General features: G+C 44.6%; 1 protein-coding gene across 1 annotated transcript in view; it reads left to right on the top strand.

Moving 5' to 3' along the window:
* The window catches only part of KIF15 (kinesin family member 15), a 62670-nt gene that overhangs the window by 14590 nt on the left and 22275 nt on the right, over window positions 1-25805 (top strand). The window contains exons 6-17 of the mRNA XM_062200699.1: window positions 2287-2384; window positions 3816-3995; window positions 9578-9787; window positions 12756-12881; window positions 13039-13161; window positions 17042-17165; window positions 17878-17954; window positions 18237-18446; window positions 19526-19700; window positions 21975-22110; window positions 22760-22901; window positions 25304-25501. Of these exons, the coding sequence (XP_062056683.1) occupies window positions 2287-2384; window positions 3816-3995; window positions 9578-9787; window positions 12756-12881; window positions 13039-13161; window positions 17042-17165; window positions 17878-17954; window positions 18237-18446; window positions 19526-19700; window positions 21975-22110; window positions 22760-22901; window positions 25304-25501 (1799 nt within the window). The remainder of the gene's footprint in view (window positions 1-2286; window positions 2385-3815; window positions 3996-9577; window positions 9788-12755; window positions 12882-13038; window positions 13162-17041; window positions 17166-17877; window positions 17955-18236; window positions 18447-19525; window positions 19701-21974; window positions 22111-22759; window positions 22902-25303; window positions 25502-25805) is intronic.

The following is a 25805-nucleotide window of genomic DNA, read 5'->3' as shown; positions in this document are numbered from 1 at the left end:
CAATTAGAAGCAAACAGGGCTGGGTGTTGTGGTGCAGCCAGTTCAGGCACTACGTAGGAGCCCACATGCCCTATCAGAGTGCCTGGTTCAAGTCCTGGCTGCTCCACATTGCTGATCGAGCTGATGCACATGGGAAGCAGCATGTGATGGCCCAAGTGCTTCAGTTCTGCCCATCCACATGGGAGACCCAGATGGAGTTTTTGGCTCCTAGCTTCAGCCTGGCCTGGCCTCAGATGTTATGGGTATTTGGAGAGTGAGCCAGTGAATGGAAGATATCTCACTCTCTGTTGCTGCACCTTTCAAATAAATCTTTTAAAGAAGTAGCAGTAAGTAACTTCCCGAGGTCAGAAGTGCCATGAAGAAGAACAGAATAGAGAGGAGCAGGGGGTTGCCGTTGTAGGTGGTAGGCCAGGAAAGGCCCCTGAGGAGGTGGCAGCTGAAGAGTTACTGAATACAGTGTGGAAGACTGTGGGAAAAGGACCTTCCCAGTGGAGGGACCTCGGCTGCACGGGCCCTCAGGTGGCTGGAGTGAAGTTTTCCCCGTGGGGTCAGGAGGAAGAGAAGTTAGAGCTGCAGCTTGCGGCCGCATCAGGTAGGCACGGGTGAGGAGTTTGGATTTTGCTTTGAATGTAATAGGAAGTCATTGAAAGGTTTTTTTAAAAAGGACTTCCATGATCTGACATATAATTAAAATGATTACTCAGCTGAATGGAAAAAGATTAGAAGGGCTTATAGTGGAAGCCAGATTAAGAGCTACTGCAGTAGCCTAAGCAAGAGATGATAGAAACTAAAGTTAAATATCTTTGTGTGTTACTCAGCAGAAAAATGATATAACGTTATTTGCACACTCCAATATTATTTGTCTTCTTCATTTGTTTACATGGATTTTTCTCCCTCTGTTAAATATTTCTTCAATTACAGTTTTTACAAAGATAGTTTTAAATACTCCAGGTATAGTGCAACAAGGTGTTTAAGACAACTATAATATTTTAAAATTTATTCTCTGTACCTTTTCTTTTACAGACCAGCATTTGGTCTCTCTAGCATATTTAGCCAATGTTTGTAGTACTTTTCAGGTCTTTTCTAGCCATGTGTTTTTATTTTTTTGTTTTCTGGTAAATATTGCTACAGCTTGAAATGCTGTTCCTTAAAATCCTGTTACTTACGCATCAACTCGTTTCCTTCCCCCTGTGTAACAAAATAAAGACAGGAGTATTCTGCATTTTTCCATCTACATGGAAATCTTGTAAAATATTCCCAATGGTATCTTTCTTACCAGCTCTGCTTTTACTTCTCAATTTTAAAAGTACTACTTAATCTTAATTTTTGGTACTTAATGCTTTTAAAAATGTGCCCTAAGTGCTTTACGTTAATACTTCGTTAGCTCTTCCCAACAACCCTGTGCAGTAGTTATTAACATTATTAACTCCATTTTATAGTTGTTAAGAACTCTGAAACTTAAGAAAGATTGAGTAATTAGCCTATGTTACACAGCGTAGGGCCATGGCATGGAGCTCAGCTCAGTATATGAGAAATAATGTCACATGTAATAAATAAAAACATAATTATTTGGTTTTTCTGCTGATTTTGGCACTTGGCAGTTGAAAGAATTTCAAGCTTAGTACCTAGATGGATCTTTGTTGTTACTTAACAGACAACAGCTACTTTTTACAATCGGTTGGTGGCAACTCTGGGTCTTTCCTTCAGTTCCATTGATGGCTAGGTTCTATTAATCTGTCTCTAACAGACTGAATTTAACTTGTTTGCAGGACAAGTAAAAAACTGATTATTTGGGGCCAGCACTGTGGTGCAGCTGGTTAAAACCATGGCCTGCAGCGCTGGCATGCCCTATGGGCTCCAATTTGAGTACTGGCTGCTCCACTTTCCATCCAGCTCCCTGCTAATTCACCTGGGAAAGCAGTGGAGCATGGCCCAAGTCCTTGGGTCCCTGCACCCACATGGGAGACCTGGAAGAAGCTCCTGGCTCCTGGCTCCTGACTCCTGGCTCCTGGCTTCAGATCAGCTCAGCTCTGACCATTGTGGCTATTTGGGGAGTGAACCAATGGATAGAAGACCTCTCTCTGTCTCTCTCTCTCTGTCTCTGTCTCTGTCTCTACCTTTCTCTGTAACTCTTCCAAAATAATAAAATAGATCTTTTTTAAAAAAGAAACTGATTATTCGATATGTCACCTTATTTCTGTGTAAATTGCCTTGCATTTTTGCCATTTTCAAGTACTCTTGGGGCAGAATGAAAATCAGCGGGTTTTTGTGTTTTTTTTTTTTTAGGGCCATCTGAATCTGATAATTTTTCTCATAACCTGAGAGGAGTAATCCCACGAAGTTTTGAATATTTGTTTTCCTTAATTGATCGTGAAAAAGAGAAGGTAAAATGTACTATAAAATTAAAGTACTTCTATGAAGTGCCTGGTTTTAAGTGCTTAGCTATTAATAATTAGTTCATGATACATGGAGGGCCATGGATGAGATTCTCCAGTGTGGATGGGCTGGTGTGGTACAAAGACACATTTAATTCTTATGGTGAAATTAAGGATTCTGAGTTTTTAGTTTATAAGCATGTATCATGCTTGGACCTAGATTATGGGTTTATAAGGAAGGGAGGTATCACTTCTCAGGCTCTCCAAAGATTTCATAGCAGAGAAAGCATAAGAAAGTCTCAGTCTAAGAAAACAGCTGTACTAATACCAAGCCTGTCATCTATCTGCACTAAGCTCATGATGTCTAGTAGTGATGGGCCTGTCCTTACTGCCTTTGTCGCACCTGCTACCACCTTACCATGGTCTCCTGGCTCCACAGGAGGTATGACTATCATTCTGGGATGTGGTCTTTTCTTTTGTTGACTCCCAGGTCAGGCCATTCTCAAAATGTACAGTTGCAGCCCGTCTTTGCCTTGCTTCTGTTTGATCATGATGTTGGTTGGAGCTCTCAGACCTGCTTTGATTCTGGGAGCCACCTGATTCACAAATCTCTTATGTTTTGCTTTACTCAGATAAACTCCACTAAGTTCAGTTGGACTAAGGAATTTTCTTTCTAACAGTCATTTGCTGAAATTGTCTCTGACGTTGCAGTTAGACACAAAGGTTGCATGCCAGAGAAATAGTTAAATTTAGTGCCATGCATTTCTGTGGTTAAAAATCCTGTAAGGGGTGAATGTGAGGCCCGGTGGTTAAGACACTGCTCAGGACTCCCTGCATCCCCGTCAGAGTGCGTGGCTCCTCCACTTCCGACCCAGCTTCCTGCTGATGTGTTCCCTACGAGGCAGCAGATGATGGCTCAGTACTTGATCCCTGCCACACAAGTGGGAGACCCGGATTGAGTTCCAGGCTCCTAGCTTCAGCCTGCCCAGCTCTGGCTGTTGGAGGCTTTTGGGGTGTGAACCAGTAAATGGAAGATTCTTGTCTCTTTCTCTCTCTGCCTTTCAAATGAAAATAAATAAAAATTGGAATTCCCCTTTTTAAAAAAAAAACCCTACAGTCTTTTGAAATAAATTATTTTTAGTCTTTTAAAGAGCAAAACATTTCTTTCAAATAAAACTTTATAAAGAAATACAATATATAAGACTTTTCAATTCCCATCTCCCTGTGTTGGCTCTGAGGGATCTCCGGAAACCTTGAGGGCTCTTGGGACCACAGTTTGCTTTAAAATGTGATATCTTGAAAATAGTTCCCTGGATTTTAACTTCTGGCTATCTTATATTGTGTCAAGGGATAATAGTATACAAAATGTATACTTTAGCTGTGCAAGCTAAGGATAAAGATGTGAAGGTAATGCATCTGAATGAAGAATTTCTTTTACAGGCTGGAGCTGGGAAGAGTTTCCTCTGCAAATGTTCCTTTATTGAAATCTACAATGAGCAGATCTATGACCTGCTGGACTCTGCATCTGCTGGCCTGTACTTAAGGGAGCACATCAAGAAGGGAGTCTTCGTCGTTGGTGCAGTGGAGCAGGTGGTAACGTCGGCTGCCGAGGCCTATCAGGTGCACTGCCAGAAACGTTTGTTGGATGCATGGGCAACAGACATGCTGTGCAAACATCCCAGTCACAAAAAGGGAACTGAGCTGCCAAAAACATTCCATAAAGGCATAATACAAAAGTGTTCATGAGAAGTAAAGCAAAAAAAAATGGCAGTATTTAGTAGATCTCTCCTTAGTTAAAAAAGAGCCTTGAACTGCTTGCTTTTGAATTATTTTGGTGCTGTTCATTCTAATCAGGTAATTCTAAAGGCCACCCTGCAGGTAATTATTTATATTACTTTAGTGGCTCCTCCTGGGAGCTGCCTATTTGCGGAGCCCTTAGGAACTCTGGCTTTAATCTGACTGTTCCTACTTTGCACCTTTGCTTGTTTAGTAGGGATCAAAAGCCAGCTTCTTTGGAGCTGTTATTCTCACATTTTTAAGGAATCTGATCTTGGCCAGTTGATTAAAGCAGTGTTTTAATATATCATATTTGATCTATACGAAATATTGACACATTGCATGTGAGTTACTAAGCATGATGTGGGTGTGGTATGGTGGAGTGCGGGTATTTGGCCCTGGGAGCACTCCGATCTCATATTGGAGTGGCTGGTTGAAGTCCTGGCTTCTCTGCTTCTGATCCAGATTCCTGCTTACACATTGCCTGGGAAGCACTGGATGATGGCTCAAGTGCTTGGGTTCCTACCACAGACATGGAGACCTGGATTGAGTTCTGGGCTCTTGGCTTTAGCTGTCCCATCCCACTGTTGTGTGGACATTTGAGGAGTGAACCAGCAGATGGAAGATCTCTCTCTCTCTGTGTTTCTCTGCCTTTCAGATAAAATGAAAATAAATAAACTTTAAGCATGATATTAATGTGGACTCGCAGGAGCCCATTAGACAGTTTATCATCATGAGTGCTGTCCTGTTTACCTGGGCCCTCCTCCCTAGCCCGTGTCTCTGCTTCAGCAGTATGCTGAATGTCACCGTTTTCTTTTACTTCCCAGTCACAGATTTATGTATGCAGACACAGACTGGTTTTGCCTGTTTTGAGTTTAAAACGATGTTTTTTTATCATTCTATGACTTTTTTACTTTAACGTGTTTTACGGAATAAGTCCACATTGTGTTTAGTTTCACGGCTTTATAACATTCCATTGATTTATTCTCCCATCTTCAACAAGTCTCCCAATTTAACCTTCTGCATAAGCCTATGTGCAGCCCAGGTAAGGTCTGGGGGCAGTCGGAGGGAGGTTATGCTCCAACACAAGACGACAGCCTGGCAGGAAGTGGTTCTGTGGAGTAGGGAGGCCTCGCACTCCACACAGCACTTTGGGTAGCACCCTGCACAGTGTTCTGCATAGGCACACTTGTTCCTTTTGGGCACAATGCCAGAGTTGCTCACCACCACCACCGCCCCGGGAAGTGCATATGTCCTTTGTCTTGAGCGGTTCTGGGCATTCTGGCAGGTGGGGGCAGCCCCTGATGGCACAGTAAGGTGTCTTCTGCTATTGTTATCTGGACACTGCTTACTTTTGATCGGTTGGGAGCTGGAAATGGATACCCATCCAGTCAAGAGAGGCTGATATAATGAATCCTATCATTTCTCAGGTACCGTCGAGTTTGGAGAGGGCTATGTCTTTATAAAACATTCAGTCTGGGCCGGTGCCATGACTCACTAGGCTAATCCTCCACCTGCGACGCCAGCACCACAGGTTCTAGTCCCGGTTGGGGCACCAGATTCTGTCCCGATTGCCCCTCTTCCAGGCCAGCTCTCTGCTGTGGCCCGGGAGTGCAGTGGAGGATGGCCCAAGTTCTTTGGGCTCTGCACCCGCATGGGAGACCAGAAGCACCTGGCTCCTGGCTTCGGATTAGCGCATGTTGACATGGTTACATGGCTTATCTCCTTTGCCATCCTAACATGATAAAGTACTAGATTAGATTTAATGTTTTTTTGGGTATTTTTCACCAATGTTAAAGACTGGGATCAATCTATACTTTGCCTTTGTCCTACTCTTCTTAATTTTTTTGATCTTTACCTTCATCTATTTTGCAGAACTTTGTGTGTTTAGAATAAGCTGTTCTTAGAAAGTCCGGTAGAACACATCTGCAGAACCACCTGGGCCTTGTATTTTGTGAGAGTTTTACCTACATAGAAAATAGAGCTATGCAAGCATCTTATTCCTTCTTGGGTTAGTTTTAGGAGAGTTATGTATTTCTAGAAAAATTTTAGTTCTCAGTTTTCAAATGTGTTGGCATAAAGTTGAATGCCTTTGCTGTAACTGCTGTTTTGCTGGGTTTTATGTAGTTGATGTTGTTGACACGTCCTGGCTCTTTAGCATTTTCTTTGCTTTTTCTTCTGTGGATTTATCATCCTGTTCCTCTCCCGCTGCATATGTTGGACCCTCAGCTCATTTGGGCCTTTCTGTTGTGATAAAAGTATTTAATATAATCCTTGTATAGATATCGATTCTCTTTCTATTACTCATGAATTACTTATAAATGTTATTTTTCCATTCTCAAATATATGGAGATTTCTAATTTATTTTTCATGTTGATTCCTTAACTTCACTGGGGCCAGAGAACGTGGTTTGTGTAATGCCTCACTCTAGGATTCTTTGAGATAGAATTCATGGTTTAATACAGTGAGCAATGGATGAACAGTGTGTGCTTGAGAAGAAGGTACAATGCATGGTGCTTCAAAGAGATATATTGGTCTTCCACTGTAGGGTTAGGTTTGTTTATTTCCTTTAGTTTTCAAAATTATTTATTTTTATTTGAAAGGCAGACAGAGAGATCCTCCATCAGCTATTTACCCAAATGCTCACAACAGCTAGGGTTGGACAGGAGCTCAGAACTCAGTCTGGGTCTCCCATGTGGTGGCAAGGACCCAAGTACTTCAGCCATCAGTTTGTTGCTTCCCAAGGTACACATTAGAGAGAAGCTGGACCAGAAAGCGGAACAGTGCCTCACACCCAGTCATACAAGCGTGGCATGTGGGCGTCTCAGACAGCATCTTTACCACTGTGCCAAGTACCCACCTTAGTTATTTTATGTTTTGCTGCCTATGTTGATTATTATAGATAGATTCTTGTCTGTTTTAATACATATGTATACATATGGAATAGACTTTTATTATGTGCATGTACAAGTATAGAATTACTTTATCCTTTGATTTTGATCTATAATCAGTGCTTCCTGTCACATAGTTGCCTTACAAATCTGTTACATCTGATGTTCACCTATCACTCCGCACTCTTTAGATCAGTGTTTGCCCAGTGCATGTTTACCCTCAGTCCTTGTGCCTCTTAATGCTTTAGTTATTTCTTGTAAACCACATCGCTACAAAGTTTTGTCTTTTTTAAATTACTTCTGACAGTTTTACCTTTCTTAATTTACAAATATTTGCATTGATGTGACTGTTGATATTATTGGACTGGTCATTCTACCATCTAAGTGTTCTTATTGGTTTTATTCAATACCTCTTTCTCTTTTCTAGCCTTTTTGTTGTTGCTCCAGAATGCAGTCCAACTTGCTAGGGAAAAAGGACTCTTTAATTGTTTTTGCACCTTTGTGGAAAAATCAATTAACTAAACATGTATGAGCTTATATCTAACAATATTCAGTTTCATTGGCCTTTTTTACCCAATACAAAACTGTTGATTACTATGGATTGTTGCTGAATAATAGGTCTTGTGATAGGGTAGGGTAACTCTTCCATTTTGTTCCTTTTAAACAGTTATATTGGTTTTTCTTGGTGCATTGTCATTTACTTAGAACCAGCTTACTTATTTCTATTATATTGAATTATTATATTACTATAATATTATTATATTTATAAAATTATATTATTATATTTATATTATATTGAACCTAATGATTGTTTTGGTGGAAAATTGACATCTTAGCAATATCAGGCCTTCTGATCCAGGAGCATTTGCCAAGCATTTTTGTTTATTATTCTTGGTATTTTTATGATATCCAAGCGACACGCTTGTATTTGCTTCTCCCTTGTTGCTCTGGTTGCAGTGATAGATATAGTACTACTTTTACACTTTGCTTTTATTGATGATATTGTATGTAAATTTTCCCATGTTTGAGGAACTGTCTTTTGCTGTTTTGAAGTATGTAAATATATAACTCATAATTTATTTAATATTTAATATATGCTACTTAATGCTATATAAAAGAAGCATCCAGGAAATATGGAAAGTACAAATCTCATTTTTACACTGTGTCTGGTTAGTGGAAGGAGTTGTAACAACTAGCATTTAGTATATGCCAGTACTGTGCGACCTCCTTTTAGGTAAAGTTACTAATTCCCATTTTGCCCTATAGTTACATGTATTATAACCTTGCAGCTCCCAAGTGTAGTCCTCTGACACTCAGCATCACCAGAGAGCTGCTCAGAAATGCAGACTCTCGGGCTGAGCCTCACATTGAATCAGTCTGAATTTTAGCAAGATCCCCAGGTGATTACTATGCACATTAGATTCAGATTTCTGCACTATGGGGTAGATACCCCAGTCTCATTTTAAAAATATGGAGGCCATGCCTTGAAAAGTTTCGGCTGGGCTTGATCACAAGGCTTGAGCTCACGTCCCTTGATTCCAGAGCCTTCCGTCTGAACCTTTGCTTATACTGCTTGCCATGAGAATGGAGAGGGAAATAAAGACTGTGTAGACCAGAAGAACTGATAAAACTTTGGGCTTGATGGTAACTTAGAGTTGTTGTGTTTTTTGTTTTTTGTTTTTTTTAATTTTTTTAAATTTATTTGACAGGTAGAGATATAGACAGTGAGATAGAGAGACAGAGAGAAAGGTCTTCCTTCCATTGGTTCACCCCCCCAAATGGCTGCTACAGCCGGAACTGCGCTGATCCGAAGCCAGGAGCCAGGTGCTTCCTCCTGGTCTCCCATGTGGGGGCAGGGCCCAAACACTTGGGCCATCCTCCACTGCCCTCCTGGGCCACAGCAGAGAGCTGGCCTGGAACAGGAGCAACCGGGACTAGAACCCGGTGCCCATATGGGATGCCGGCGCTGCAGGTGGAGGATTAACCAAGTGAGCCACGGCACCAGCCCCTGTGTTTTGTTTTTTTTTCTTGTCCATCATTTTCACAGAGTGTCAGAGAGATTTTATGATTTGCATCAGCACAGAGGATGATGAAGCCAGTTCTAGGTCTGTGCCTTCAGATTTCCTGTTTGTCCTCTTTCCAGAATGTAGTAAGGGAACAAAGGGAAGCAAGTGTGACCTTGATGGACCGGCAGTCCTACTCACCACCCTGTGCAGATTTCCTGCTGATTTTGGTGACTGTTGTATACCACCTGGAACTTGGGATAATGTGATTTCTTTTAGAAAAAAATTTTTTTTAAAAGATGTATTTATTTATTTGAAGGGCAGAGGCAGAGAGAGAGAGAGAAAGAGGATCTTTCTGTTGGGCCATCTACCACTGCTTTCCCAGGCCATAGCAGAGAGCTGGGTCGGAGGAGCAGCCAGGACTAGAACTGGCACCCATATGGGACGCCAGTGCCGCAGGCGGTGGATCAACCTACTGCGCCACAGCTCTGGCCCCCACTGTTGTTTTTAATACACTTTTCTTTTTGCACAGGTGTTGTCTGGAGGGTGGCGAAACAGACGTGTGGCATCAACGTCAATGAATAGAGAATCCTCGAGGTCTCATGCAGTCTTTACAATCACAGTTGAGTCGATGGAGAAGAGCAATGAGACCGTGAATATACGGACCTCCCTGCTCAACCTGGTGGACTTAGCAGGATCTGAGAGGCAAAAAGATACCCATGCAGAGGGGGTGAGGCTGAAGGTAAGAATGAACCTGTGGTCTGGAACTTGCATGTGAACTCTTACTGGACATCAGTACCATACTCAGTATTGTGAGGACTGCGTGGAAATAAGAAATTGCTCCTATCTGAAAGGAACAGAGATCTTTGTTGTGGGGTTGGGCAGTAAGCGTAATGGATAGGTCAAGTCCGTCAGTAGCAAGGACGGTTGAACTCCTGCTGGGGAGATAGTGGTCAGAGGAAGAAGGGTGAGACACAAACTGCTGTGGAAGTATGAGAAGGAAGTCTTGAGTTGTCTCACAGCAGGCACAGGGACCGCTGCCCAGTGGGCACCCTCAGGGTCATTGCAGAGGCGGAGTGAGAGTGGCATGTGGCATTTCAGCTGAGTTGAGGGATTCGTTGATCAGACAGGCAGGCAGTCTCAGACCACTGAGGACCACGAATGCCAGGCCAAGTTGGTGCTCATTTTCCAGACACTGGGAAACAGTCAAAGGTTTTGAGCCAGTGAAGAAAGCCTGTTTTATGAAATCTTGGTCATCTGACCCACTACTGCAGAATCAAGAGGAGAGAGCCTACAGAGAGAAGAGACCAGCTACACTGTTTAATAGTTCAAGTGTGAAGGGTGAAGGACCAACTCCTAGGCTAAGGTATCAGCAGTGGAACCAGAGGCTGGGGAGGAGGAGTTACAAATAGAGGTCAAACTCTGGCATTAAAAGTGAGGATTTGAGCCTGCTGAGCTCACAAGCAGTTTTAGGCAATCCAAGGTTTGTGTTTTCATTGAGATGAGAAGCATAATAAAATAGTTCATTTAAACAGACACTTCTCTACTTACATTTAAGTTACATCCCTATAAACTCATCTTAAGTTGAAAATAATCTTCAATTAAAAATGCATTTAAGGCTGGTGCCGTGGCTCACTTGGCTAATCCTCCACCTGCGGCACTGGCACCCCAGGTTCTAGTCCCGGTTGGGGCACCGGGTTCTAGTTCCGGTTGCTCCTCTTCCAGTCCAGCTCTCTGCTGTGGCCCGGGAGGGCAGTGGAGGATGGCTCAAGTGCTTGGGCCCTGCACCCGCATGGGAGACCAGGAGGAAGCACCTGGCTCCTGGCTTTGGATCGGCGCAGCACCAGCCATGGCGGCCATTAGGGGAGTGAACCAATGGAAGGAAGACCTTTCTCTCTCTGTCTCTCACTGTCTATCTCTCTCTCACTCTCACTGTCTATCTCTGCCTGTCCAAAAAAAAAAAAAAAAAATGCGTTTAAGACACTTTACCACCAGAAATCACAGATGAGTGTGAAAGTACCCTGTAGAGATCAGTTCTTTTCCCGCTGTGATTCCTGACTGCCTGGGAGCCCCTGCCCGGCATCCTGAGAGAGGATCCCCGGAAGAGAGGAATATGAGGGGTCTTAAAGCTCATGGACAGTGGGCATTACGAAGACCTATGCATGGATTTCATAATGCATTGCATCAAATAAACTTCCATTGGAGTATTGCATTTCCACAAACTTTTTGAAGTACCATGTATCACTAACATGGGAAAAATTCAAAGTTCACAGTACCGTTTCTACTGAATGTGTGTTGTCTTTGCACCACACTAAAATTATAGTGCACATCAAATAGGAAAAGACCAAAGGATGGTTGAAAACATTTTATTTTCTAAATTTAGTTGTGGGGCCAGTGCTGTGGCATGGCAGATAAAGACGCTGCCTGCAGTGCTGGCATCCCATATGGGTGCTGGTTCGAGTCCTGGCTACTCCACTTCTGACCCAGCTCTTTGCTATGGCCTGGGAACACAGTAGAAGATGGTCCAAGTCCTTGGGCTCCTACACCTGCGTGGGAGAGCTGAAAGAAGCTCCTGGCTCCTGACTTCGGATCAGCTCAGCTCTGGCTGTTGTGACCATTTGGGGAGTGAACCAGTGGATGGAAGACCTCTCTCTCTCTCTGCCTCTGCCTCTCTGTAACTCTGCCTTTCAAATAAATAAATATATTTTTTTCAAAGATTTATTTTCCAAGCCATAACAGAGCTGGGTAGGAAGTGGAGCAGCCGGGACTTGAATCGGTGCCCATTTGGGATGCTGGCACTGCAGGGGGCCCCTTTACCGGCTACACCACAGCGCCAATCCCAAATAAATTTTTTTTTTTTTTTTTTGACAGGCAGAGTGGACAGTGAGAGAGAGACAGAGAGAAAGGTCTTCCTTTTGCCGTTGGTTCACCCTCCAATGGCCGCCGCGGTAGGCGCGCTGCGACCGGCGCACCGCGCTGATCCGATGGCAGGAACCAGGTGCTTCTCCTGGTCTCCCATGTGGGTGCAGGGCCCAAGCACTTGGGCCATCCTCCACTGCACTCCCAGGCCACAGCAGAGAGCTGGCCTGGAAGAGGGGCAACCGGGACAGGATCGGTGCCCCGACCGGGACTAGAACCCGGTGTGCCGGCGCCGCAAGGTGGAGGATTAGCCTAGTGAGCCGCGGCGCCGGCCCCAAATAAATATTTTAAAAATAAATAAATAAATAAATACAGTTATTTGTGCTTAACTAATTTTGCCCTTGATTTTCCTTTCCATCCAGAATTGTCACCATATTAGATATTTTTTAAAAAGATTTATTTTATTTATTTGAAAGGCAGAGTTACAGAGAGAGAGTAGGAGAGACAGAAAGAGGTCTTCCATCAGCTGGTTCACTCCTCAAATGGCCACAATGGCTGGAGCTGGGCTAGGCCAAAGCCAGGAACCAGGAGCTTCTTCCAGGTATCCCATGTGGGTGCAGGGGCCCAAGCGCTTGGGCCATCCTTCACTACTTTCCCAGGCACATTAGCAGGGAGCTGGATCAGAAGTGAAACAGTAGGCTGCAAACTGACGCCCATATGGGATGCTGGCTTTGCAGGTGGCAGCTTTACCCACTATGCCACAGTGCCGGCCCCTAGACATTTTTTAATTCAAGACACCAAAAGAGTAACAAGGGCAACTGAATTTGTGTTTTTTTTCCCTAATGCCGCAGGAAGCAGGGAACATAAATCGATCGTTGAGCTGCCTGGGCCAAGTCATTACAGCGCTTGTGGACGTGGGTAATGGAAAGCAGAGACATGTTTGCTACAGAGACTCCAAGCTTACCTTCTTACTGCGGGTACAGTAGGTGGTTGGGCCCTGGCTGCTTTGTGGTCATGTTCACTACGGTTGATAGTGGGACAGTATTACAGAGTTGGTGGCAAGGGGATATCTTTGTTTAAAAAAGATCTTGTGATTTCTCACCTGAAAATGTATACCATTTGTTTCTTTAACAGGATTCCCTTGGGGGTAATGCCAAAACTGCCATCATTGCAAATGTTCATCCTGGATCCAGGTGTTTTGGGGAAACTCTGTCAACACTTAATTTTGCTCAAAGAGCCAAGCTGATTAAAAATAAGGTAAAATACTTTACTAAGTAAATTAGAAAAATACTGAAGCCAAAGAATGCGGTTTTTGTGAATTTAACATTAACTTTTCTTTACTTCTTTGTGGAAGCTTATCTTAACTGTATGCAAAATTTGTTTCATCTTTTCTAACCTTCTGTCTCATACAGAGAGACCTAGGCTAGGTCTTGTGGTGGCTTTTTTTTCCCCAAGATTTATTTATTTACTTATTTGAAAGTCAGAATTAAAGAGGAAGAAGAACAGAGATCTTCTATTGGCTGGTTCACTCCCCAACAGCCCCCAAAGGAGCCAGGAGCTTCTTTGAGGTCTCCCATGTGGCTACAGGGGCCCAAGCATTTGGGCCATCTTCCACTGCTTTCCCAGACACATTAGCAGGGAGATGGATTGGAAGTGGAGCAGCCAGGACTCTAACCAGTGCCTGTATGGGACGCTGGCGCTGCAGATGGTGGCTTAACCCGCTGCACCACAGTGCTGGCCCCTTGTGGTTATTAATTAATTTTTTTAAAGTTTTATTTATTTATCTGAAAGGCAGAGTTACAGAGGAAGAGAGAGAGAGAGAGGTCCTCCATCTGCTGGTTCATTCCCCAGATGGCCACAATGGCCAGAACTGGGCCAGTCTGAAGCCAGGAGGCAGGAGCTTTTTCTAATTCTCCCACATGAGTGCAGGGGCCCAAGGACTTGGACCATCTTCTGCTTTCCCAGGCCGTAGCAGAGCGCTGGATAGGAAGTAGAGCAGCCGGGAGTCGAACTGGCGCCCATAAGGGATGCCAGCACTGCAGGCGGCGGCTTTACTCACTGTGCCACTGCACTGGCCCCATTTGGTTAATGTTTTTTAAGGGGTGGCAAAGATTTTCTTTTATCATTGGGTTGAAGAATACATTTATTTGCTGAACAGTGCTAGAACAGAGCTGTGTGTGTTATGAACCAGAAATCACAAGAGGTTAAAAATAAAGACTGTTTTGTTCAGGGGCAGAATCCAGTCAGGAGATACAGGTTGAAATAGAGACCAAACCAGCATTCCGCTAAGGGGAGGCAGGCCTGGGACTTCTATAACAAGAAAAGATGTGTGGGGAATTCAGAGCTCAGCATTCTTGGGAGATGAGCAACTGAGTCCTGTGGTAGAAGCTCATGGAAATCAGGGTGGCTATAAGTTGTGCAAATCCATTGTCACACCCAGGCCACAAGCCTTGCAGAATATTGATAAATTGATAGGCTGCAGAAAATTGTTTTATTTTCAGTTCTCAGTGTGATGTCAGTGCTGCAGCTTGTCCATGAGTAAGTCTCAAAGGATCACAAAGGGGTTTTGCTTTTTTTCTTCCACCACTCTGCAGCCATTTTGGCTTTTATTTTATCAGTGCATGTGTTCAAGTGCGTGGTAGGGGAGGCTGTCCCGTAAAAGGAATTTGATAACAGTGCACGCTCTACCTTTTAAGCCATCTTCTCTAGAGATTGCCCATTTTGCTTCTACACAACAAACCCCTTTGATATTGATGTGTACCAGGGACCACAGGCTTTTCTTGTGAAGTGATAGATGATATGTGGGAGTTCTGGGTGAGGCTTCTGGCTCTTGGCTCCTGGCTTCAGCTTAGCCCAGGGCTGGCCATTGTGGCTATCTGGGGAGTGAACCAGCAGACAGAAGATCTGTCTCTCTAACTCTTTCAAATAAATAATGATGAATATTTTGTGCTTACTGGGCCACATGCCCTCTGTCCCAGCTACTTAGCTCCACCTTTGTGGTGAGAAGACTGCTGTAGACAGTCAATGTGCTGTGCTCCAATACAGCTTATCTGTAAAAACAGGCAGTAGCCTGAACTTGTATTTGGCCTGTGAACTGTACTTTGCCAGGCCCTGGTACAGACTGTTAAAAGACCAAGGAATCCCTCACCTATTTGGAGAGGTTGGAGACCACTTTGGTTTTAGATAGGAGGTTGTGCTTTAAATTAGTAGGTTCATCTCTCCTCTCTTTCAAGGAGGAATTTGGTCATTCTTTCCCCCAAGTAGACTCTGGTCACCCTTTGTCCTAGGTGAATCAAGGGTATCAGCCTGTTCACTCACTTCATTTCCTTGGGGTGTGGGTAACATGAGGAAGAAAAGACTAGAGCTGCCTGACCTGTCTCTTGGGACTTACCAGACATCTTTGGAGAGTGTACAGCTGTACTGATAATGAGAATTATGATGTCACCAGGGTGACAGTGATGTCAGAAGAATTTATTAGTGAGGCACATCATAAGAATCAGCAGCTGGCCATGGTTTCTCACCACACAGAACAACAAAGCCAGGAGCTTTATACTGGTCACTACCGATGGTGAGTCCCTGCCCCAGCCTGCCTGCGCTAGGCTCGCTGAGACTATTTAGAGCTTTCCCTCTGGAGGCGCTGGGCCTAGGACAGAGTCCAGGGGATCTTGGCATGTGGGAGGATGTTTTTTCCTCACTGAGGGATTGACTGTTTCCCAACTGTGGGTCTCTTTGCTCTGGTTTGCTCTGGTTTGCACTTGGTATTGCCCTGTGGGTTTTGTGGGTCTTCTTAAATTTTAATGTTTTTAATTAATAAAGTATTTTTAGAGCACTTTTAGGTTCACAGCAAAATGGAATGGAAAGTACAGAGAGTTCTTGTGTAACCCCTCCCCTGCTACTGAACCTGAATACACCAGAGTTGTATTCATTTGTGGGCCTTTTCAACATTTTAGAAGTCACCTTAAAATGATATTTCTTTAAGAAAATGAAGATGCCATTTAGTGTGGTAAGAAAACAGAAATGGAGCTGTCAAACCAAGCCCTTCTACCAGGAGGTCATGTAGCTAAAAAAGGACTGGGGGCAGGCTTTAAAATATATATCTGAAAGGCGGAGTTACAGGAAGCAGGGAGAGATCTTCCATCTGCTGGTTCATTCCCTCAGTGGCCACAATGGCCAGAGCTTGGCCAGGGCAAAGCCAGCAGCTTGCTTCTAGAACTCTACCCAGGTCTCCCATGGGTATAGGGGCATTTGGGCCATCTTGCACTGCTTTCCAAGTGTGTTAGCAGGGAGCTAGATGGGAAGTGGAGCAGCCAGGACTTGAACTGGCGTTGGTGGAATGCTTGTGTCTCAGAGGGAGGGTTAACCCGCTGCACCACGATCAGCCCCTTGAGAAAGGCATTTTGTGCAACAGTTAAGACACCACTTGGGATGAGTGCATCCTGTATTGCAGTGTCTGGGTTCATGTCCCACCTCTGCTTCTGATTCCAGTTTGCTGCCTATGCACACCCTGGCAGGCAGCAGGTGAGGACTGACGTCCTTGGGTCCCTGCCACTCACAGAGGGAACCAGATTGAGCTCCAGGTTCTTGGCATTGGCCCCAGCTGTGATAGGCATTTGCAAAGTGAAAATAATTTTAAAAAGATTAGATTCCTCCAAAGAGGGTTGTCGCTGCCAGGCTGATAGAGCGCAGGCCAGCCCTGCAACACGTCCCAGCCATCCAGGCTGGGCTCCTTCCCCAGAGCAAGGAGGGCACCGCTCAGCTGTGCTCTTCTCCATTGAGTGGGTGGGGTCAGGCCGTCCTCCTTGAAGGAAGGTGTTAGGTGAACACACGAGATCCTAAGGTGGCCTAGCCTGGCAGCACAGAGCTAGGCTGCGGAGCAGGGCCATAAGAGGGAGCCTCGGACAGAGTGGTGAAGAGAAGGGAGGCTGGCTGGCAGCCATCTCTCTGGCTCAATATGAAGGCACAGATAGAGGGAACTCCCTCTGTACACCTGGATCCTGGTGGCCATTCGACTGTTCATGAGATGGAAATGCAGTTTTGTTTGAGGTTCATCACTCCAAGTCATATTAAGCAAATGTAGATAGGAGTATTCGACTCAAAAAACGTTGTTTTAATTGTTTTTTTTTTAATTCTTAAATAGGCAGTGGTTAATGAAGACACACAAGGAAATGTGAGCCAGCTCCAAGCTGAAGTGAAGAGGCTCAAAGAACAGCTGGCCCAGCTCACGTCAGGGCACCTGCCACCAGGAAGCCTTCTGAGCCGAGGTAGGCTGCTCACAGCGTCTCTCCCTGGGCAGGACCTCTGAACACTGCTGTGAGAGCTCTCGAGCACAGTACGCAGCGAGGCGCGGTGCCACAGACGAGGCTGCCCAGCGCTTCCCACTAGTGTGGGGACTGAGTTCCGGAGATTCCGTGGGAAGGGGAAGTCAGGACGACTTTGAATAATTCACCCCTAGGAAGTGCTAAAAAGAGAACCTAATGAATTTCATTTAGATCCGCTTCCAAGGTTTTATCCTAGCACATGTAGTGTCTATGTTCACTAAACCGACTTAGTGAAAGACTTATTTTTCTTCAAAGAATAGCCGATGGAGAATGAATGACTTTGAAATCCGTAAAACTAAGGGGGTGACTAAGATCTCAAGAGATGCCCAGCACTGATATTTTTTCCATTTTATTTTATTTTTACTTTTAGATCCACTTCTGCTCCTGTCCTATGTATGATCTATATATGTTAACTAAATAAAGATCACTTCTATAATATATGTGAACTGAATAAGGATTAACTTATTTTTCACCAGAGGAACCAATGTGGGTGGGCTTATTTGAACCTGTGGTCTGAGGATGGCAGCATGGCTGTTTCAGGTTAGCCGAGAGCTGTCAGCCCCCGCTCTTTTACCTCATCTTTTGGTTGTAAAATCAAACAGTAGACTTTTTTTTTTTTTTTCTTTCTCTTTCCTTCTTGCTGGTTCAACTGCAGACAAAGAGCAGACGGATTACATGAAGTACTTCCAGGAAGCGATGTTATTCTTTAAGAAATCTGAACAGGAAAAGAAGGTAGGAATCCGAATTTCTAGAAAGGGAACTCCAGCAAACTTTCTCCGGAGAGTGAGAGAGGAGAGTAAAGGAAGGCTGGGAAGAGTCTTATTTTTGCCTGTAAGATCAACGTTGAATTTGTTGATCAACTTAGTTTTTGTTGATGGGTTCATGAAAATTTAGAGAAGCTGAATTGCAAGAGTGCTTCAGAGAGTTTGTGGGAAATGTACATTGTCTTTTAATTCAGTTTTTCTGTGAACTTTTTGAACTATTCATGTTTTATCAAATCATAAATTTCTTAAGTCCCTGGTAGAAAAAATTACCCAGTTAGAAGACCTCACCCTGAAGAAGGAAAAATTTATTCAGTCGAACAAAATGATTGTTAAGTTCCGGGAGGACCAAATCACGCGCCTGGAGAAGCTGCACAAGGAGTCCCGGGGCTGCTTTCTCCCCGAGGAGCAGGACTGTTTGCTCTCGGAGCTAAGGGATGAGATCCAGACTCTGCGCGATCAGGTGAGTCCACGGGCTTCTACTCTTTGTAAAAATGCCAGACGTTCCAAGCAAATAGCGATGGTCACCAAGGACACATTCTTTAATACAGTGGAAATGGTTTTTAAATGAGTTCAGCTGACAGCCTGGTGGCACAGTGCCTTTTCCCAAGTGCTTTAACCTGGACAAGGGGGGAAGCTGTGTCGGTGCCACTACCTAGTGTCAGCTGCAGCAGGTCACGCAGGACTTTGCCCACTGATCTGCTTCGCGTGGACCTTAGGGAGCGTGGCTAGGTGATAGAGCCGTATCATTAAACAAACAGAATAATTCAGGCCGGCGCCACGGCTCAATAGGCTAATCCTTTGCCTGTGGCACCGGCACACCAGGTTCTAGTCCCGGTCGGGGCACCGGATTCTGTCCCGGTTGCCCCTCTTCCAGGCCAGCTCTCTGCTGTGGCCAGGGAGTGCAGTGGAGGATGGCCCAAGTGCTTGGGCCCTGCACCCCATGGGAGACCAGGAGAAGCACCTGGCTCCTGCCTTCGGATCAGCGCGGTGTGCCAGCAGCAGCGTGCCGGCCGCAGCGGCCATTGGAGGGTGAACCAACGGCAAAAAGGAAGACCTTTCTCTCTGTCTCTCTCTCTCTCTCTCTCTCTCTCTGTCCACTCTACCTGTCAAAAAATAAAATAAAAAATAAATTTAAAAAACAGAATAATTAGTGATCAGCTTTTTGTGTATCCTTCCAGAGTTTTTAATACATCTTCAAACATTTGAATAGATACTTTTACTTTTATTCTGTACACTGTTTTGCACTTGCCTGTTGACGTATCTTGGAGGGAAGTTCAGTCTTGTTGGACAGAGGCTTCCTCGTTCTTTCCAGCCTGGGCCTAACCAGTCTCCTTGTGTGCACACAGTCTGACACGGTGTCCCCCTTGTGCCTGTCTGTGTTCCCAGGGGACAGACCCCAGTGCAGAGTCACAGAGCTGCAGGATGTGCATGTTTTCAGGGTGATCCCAAAGGCCAGGGCGTCCTGCACGGTGGTTGCCCTGGGCGTCCCGAACGTTGTCTAATGGCTGTCCACATACCTGTGTGATTCTTCTGTCGCAGATCGAGCACCACCCGAGAGTTGCCAAGTATGCCATGGAAAATCACTCCCTCAGGGAAGAGAACAGAAGACTCAGACTGTCAGAGCCCGTGAAAAGAGCCCAGGAAATGGATGCTCAGACCATTGCAAAACTAGAAAAAGTGTTCTCTGAAGTATGTGGCGCAGAGAACAACAAAGGTAGGGTGTGCTTGTGACTGCCTGGGAAGGGGACTGTTGCAAGGAGCGTGCACAGGGCCTTGTCCTTAGGGTCTTTGAGCCCCGAGCCCTGCCTACTCATTGCTCTGCACAAATGTAGTGGAATGAGAAGGCCATGCCAAGGTGGCCACTGGCAAGCGAGCGTCAGTTAGTCAGGAATGGCTTTGAAACTGCCTGGCGACAGGCTGTGATTGGATGGATTTGAAACTGCCTGGCATCAGGCTGTGATTGGATGGCTGTGGAAACTGCCTGGCAACAGGCTGTGATTGGTTGGGGTATAGACCGCCCCTTGACCAGATTGGCTGGTCTTGGCTATATAAGCTTTGTATCAACTGTAATAAACGAGTCTGCAGGCTGCTCGCCTCAAGCCTGCTCTCACTGGACTCCCGGGGTCTGTGTGTTGACTCCGCGCCTCTTGCCCCCACCACGCTGCTCTTCTCAGAAAGGAACCCACTGCAACATTGTAGAGAATTCAACGGCAACGCACAGTCTTTGTTTTTTTTCCCTAAACATATTCACTTGATCTTAGCCAGAAGGCCAAGAAGTGATTCACACTTATTCATCCGTGTTATAGAAAGGCATTTACTAACTTTTCCTCTCAAAAATCAAAAATTAGGGGCTGGCACTGTGGTGTGGTAGTCTAAGCCTCCGCTTGCAATGTCAGCATCCCATATCGGCACCAGTTTAAGTCCTGGCTGCTCCTCTTCCAATCCAGCTCCCTGCTGGTGGCGTGGGAAAGCAACAGAGGATGGCCCAAATGCTTGGGCCCCTGCACCCATGTGGGAGACCTGGAAGAAGCTCCTGGCTTTGTATCAGTCCAGTTCCAGCCATTGTGGTCATTTGGGGAGTGAACCAGCAGATGGAAACCTTTCTTTGTCTTGCTCTATCTGTAACTCTGCCTCTCAAAAAAATAAATAAACCTCTAAAAAAATAAAAAATTAATAAATTATATAGGTTAACAGATATAGCGAGGAAATACATTATATTTCTCTTTTATTGATAGATGTATTCAGATATTCTTGTTTTAATAAATAGAATATTCCTGTTTAGAATATTTGAGACAGAAAGTGCTGACTAATCAAACATGAATACATAGGAGTGTGAGTGTTTATCAGCCTGGAGGAGGTCTGTGGCGTGTAAGAGATGCCAGAGGGGCAGCCTGTGGTCCTGGTGATGTGGCTCCCAGTGTACACACCCTGGGGTCGCACTCAGCGTCCACCTGTGTTTCTTTCTGAGTTGAATGTGCCTTTTGTATCCTGCGTTCTTAAAGACACTGTCCCTTGGCTTTTAAACTTTGCCTGTGCTCAGCCTTCTGTTGTGTCCCAGCTGAAGCGTGTAAGAGCCGCAGCACTGGGATTGTGGAGAGACTCAGACTTTAGATGCAAAGTTCAAATCAGTCCTGTTTTATTTTCGTGATTTTTCTCTATAATGCTATGTGTTTTGTCGGATATTTTGGCCTTAACAATACTCTTAATACCCTTACAAGATAGTCATGGCAGTTTCTGGTCCCGACCAGTTCTGCAACATCCTTGCATCCTGAACGACTTCCACATGACATTTTCCACACCGATCTCCGTCCATTCTTTCCCCCAAATTCATCCCTGAACGTTCAGATTTTCTGCCTGGTGCATGATGCCAGGTTCTTGCCATTTGCTGTCCTGCAGTTTGCTTCCTGAATAATTTATTTCTAAGCAATTCATTTTTTTAAAAGATCTATTTATTTATTTGAAAGTCAAAGTTAAACAGAGAGAGAAGGAGAGGCAGAGAGAGAGATAGAGAAAGAGAGAGGCAGAGAGAGGTCTTCCATCCGCTGGGTCACTCCCCAGTTGGCCACAACGGCTGGAGCTGCACCTATCCAAAGCCAGGAGCCAGGAGCTAGGAGCTTCTTCCAGGTCTCCCACATGGGTGCAGGGCCCCAAAGACTTGGGCCATCCTCTGTTGCCTTCCCAGACACATTACCAGAAAGCTGGATTGGAAGCAGAGCACTCAAGACTTGAACCAGTGCCAATATGGGATGTTGGCGTCACAGGTGTTAGCCTAACCCGCTGTGCCACAGCACTGGCCCCTGGGCACAACTTCTACTTCTCTTTGGCAACTGTGTCTGCTGCTAAGTTGCAGGTTCCTGTGTTTTAGGAGCCACCTCCTGACCCATTTTCTGTTTATCCTCCTTGTGCCTCAAAATTGGTACCTCTCAGGGTACTTAAAGTGCTTTGTTACTTTAATCTTCAACAACTGAGATTGCTTCCTGTGTATCAGGTCAGCCGGGATTGTCTCCTAAAGCTCAGAAAGCGCCATTTGCAAACACTGAGAAGTTAAAGTCGCAGCTCCTGCAAGTCCAGACAGAGCTGAATACTTCGAAGCAAGAATACGAAGAATTCAAGGAACTGACGAGGTAGAGTGCGGTGCACACGCATGCTCGCCTGTCTGCTTACAGTCTGACGTGATGCAGTGTCGCTGCGGGTGGTCCCGGGGATCAGCTCTCACACGGGCAGCTAGCTCGTGGGGACGGAGGAAGAGCTGGCTTTCCGCTCTGGCATGTATTTGGAGTGAGCTGGGTGGGACAGACGTCGTGGGCAGTGCTCTCCCGTGGGGATGAGTACCCAGCACTTGCAGAGTCAGGTCTCTGTCAGGTAACCACACGTAAACCACAGTTGTCGCGAACTAATGTTTTTAGAAATTTGAAGTTTTATGATATTCTTACCTGATGTTCATTGTGTAAAAAGAAAAATGATAAACCACATTCACATTATAACTCACATGAATCCGATCCTAAAATATAAAAATGGGTTCATTTTAGAAATAACACCATGCAGGGTATCATGGACAACTTGGGCTTTTGAACTTGATCTCTACCATTTACTACTTGTGTACCGTAAACAGCCATCCATCGCTGAGCTGTGTTTTCCCCAGTAGCAACATGAGAGTATTTATCTGAGAAAACATCTCTAAATGAGAAGACTGTAGTTATGTGAGAGTTCAAGCTATAAAACATTCTGCAATACTTGACCACCTGAAATAACTCCGTTTACAACATCTGTTAGGAAGCGGCAGCTAGAAATGGAGTCAGAGCTTCAGGCTTTGCAGAAAGCCAACCTCAATCTTGAAAACCTTTTGGAAGCGACAAAAGCCTGCAAGCGGCAAGAAGTTTCCCAGCTGAATAAAATCCACGCTGAAACGCTGAAGGTGGGTAATCTGAAACAGTGCTCGCTCTTAGGTCCGTGCTAGCTCTTTTTATTCGTAGTAGAGTCTGATGGCTTATGTGCGTGCAAGATGGAACCCCTCGCGGACAGGTCAGCCCCGGATCCCACTGGCCCTAGTGTTGGATGTTTACCCCAGGACAAGATGGGACCCACATTCTAATATACCTATGTCCCTAGGCAGGGTTTCCTGGTATGGGAGCCTTAGCTTTCCTTACCCATCATAAGGTTAAAACATCGGTAAGTCAGCATCTGTAATGATTAGTTTTGTGTCTCTTAATGGACGACTGCTTTTCCTTTGTGGAAGTAATGCACGTGGCAGTGGCAAGTCTCTCACCCTGTGGCTTTCCAGCAGACCAGCACCGGCTCTGGAGGCAGCTGATGTCACTCAGTCAATCAGTGTCACCTGTTTTCTTGATTTTGCAGAAATTGATAGCGTGCGGCACTGTCATTCTGCTTAGTGTGGTGTTGTTGAAAGTAATATTTTAGAGTTTATCCCATGCCAGAAAGGGAAAAACCTCTCCTGTTTTGTTTTTGCTTTGCAACTGCACAAGAATCCGTTAAATGGATTGGCCAGCTTTTCATCATATCGAGGAATCAGTGAGGCAGTCTGCTCTGTAGAGAAGAGGTTTGCTGGGCTCATGGTTCTGGAGGTGCAAGGTCTAGAAGCCCCATCTGACGTTGATCTTCTCTCTGGCAGAGCGTTACATGGCAGGAGACTGCCTGTGTCTCTGCTATGAAGCCACTGGGAGTCAGTCAAGGGCCCCACCCTAATGAGGTTATCTATTCCTCATCGCCTGCCAAAAGATAAAGTTTCCACCCTCTCAGTACCTCACAATGGGCAGTAAATTTCAACACGTGAAGCCCTGGGGGACACCCAGACTGTTTGCAGACCACAGCAGTGTATCATGATGTATTTAACCTGCTCTGACTATATAGGAAAAAACGAAACTCACACTCAGTTTCCAGTGTGTTTGAATATCTTTTCCTATGTTCATATCCATTTGTATAAGAGAGTTTCAAAAAGTTAGTGGAAAACATGAAATTAAAAGATGATGTAGGGGCTGGCACTGTGGCACAGTGAGTAAAACAGCTGTCGGTGGTGCCAGCATCCCATGTGGGCACCGGGTTCAAATCCCGGCTGCTCCATTTCCTATCCAGTTCCCTGCCAATGTGCCTGAAAAGGCAGTGGAAGATGGTCCAAGTCCTTGGACCCCTACAACCATTTGGGAGACCTGAATGAAGCTCCTGGCTCCTGGCCACTGTGGGAAGTGAACCAACAGATGGAAGAACTCTGTGTGTGTGCTCTCTCTCTGTGGCTCTGACTTTCGAATAAATAATTAAATATTTAAAACAAAAAGAAAAATCTGAGTTTTCGATGAACTTTTTGAAGATCCCTCCCATATCCTTTTCCATGGAAAGACCCATTTTCCCGTTGGTTGTCTTTTTCTTCTGGTCTATAGGAGGATTCATGAATTGATGTTGTATGTTTCTTACATACACTGACACCGTGTTGCTTCTCCTTCATCTTTGCATGTGGTAGTTTTGTTATACAGAAGTTTTATAACTGTGATATTGCTGGGTTTCTTGATCTTTTAGCTTTGTGACTTTTATGCCTTTAACTTCATCTTTATATTGAGGTGCTTGTGCTATTTTATTTTTGAATGATATAGAAAAGGAATTTTTTTAGTAATTCATGTTTTTCTCATCAATTCTATTCCTGGACTTTGTATTTTTCCCCAATGTTCTATGTGACTATAAATGTGTATATAAGATACTGTTTGTGTTTTTTAATTTCTTTTTTTATTTATTTTTTATTTTTTTAAAAGACGCAAATAGAGAAGGATCTTCCTTCTGCTGGTTCATTGCCCAAATTGCCTCGACAGCTTTTCTGGGCCAAATCCAGGAGCTGCTACCTCATTTTGGGTCTCCCACATGATGGGCATGGACATGTACTGCTGCTTCCCAAGGTGCAGCTTGGCAGGAAGCCAGGGCTCGGACCAGCCACACTGTTAGGGGATGCAGGCGTCCCAAGTAGCGACTTACCCATGGTGCCTGTTTTAATGACTAGTTGCTTATAATGCACTTTTATGGAAGTGTTTTTTATTGTACATTTATTCACTGTAGGAAGTTAGAGGTCAGCTTTTCAGGCTTTACTTCTTTTTAATTATATTAGAATTTTGCTTGGACTGTGTTGAACTGCTAGATTCATTTCCACATGGGTATTTCTGTGCTGTTTCACAAGGATATTTATTCCTTTCTTTTGATGAACAGAATTTTAATTTTATCCTCTCTATGATAAAACTACTGAGTATGCTGGGTTTTAGTGTTTTGTTTTTTTTTTTCATGTGTGCTAATGTTGTTTTCCATAATCATTTTCTGCTGCAGATTATAACTACACCAACCAAGGCTTATCAGCTTCGTTCTCTGCTGGTGCCAAGAATGAGCCCTGAGATAGGGAGCTTTGCTCCTGCGCACACTGAGGAGTCCAGCAAAGTGGATAATGACATCGCCAATGAGCCCATTCCCCCTGAGATGAGCGAGCAAGCATTTGAGGCCATTTCAGAAGAGCTGAGAACAGTGCAGGTAAGGCTTAGTTTTAGAAATAGTAAATAATTGAACATTTATCTAACTAAGATGCTTTATCTGCCATTTTAACTCCCTGTAATGTGTGCTGTTCAAACCTGCTCAGTGCTGTAGTTCTGTCTTGCTAAGTCTGGGTATGTAAAGGTCCCTGGCTAGGAAATTAGCCTGCCCTTCTCTTTTAATTCACTTTGCAGTCTTTAGCAAGTCATTTCCAACCTCTGTGGATGTAGTTCCTTCATGCATAAAATGACCAGATTGCCACAAGCAAACCAGTTCCAGAACTGACGTGTGTGGCACGATGCTG

Source organism: Lepus europaeus, chromosome 9 (genome assembly GCF_033115175.1).
Source record: "Lepus europaeus isolate LE1 chromosome 9, mLepTim1.pri, whole genome shotgun sequence".
NCBI classification, from domain to species: Eukaryota; Metazoa; Chordata; class Mammalia; order Lagomorpha; family Leporidae; genus Lepus; species Lepus europaeus.
The sequence above is the reverse complement of the archived record's forward strand: the minus strand, read 5'-3'. Positions and strand labels throughout refer to the sequence as shown.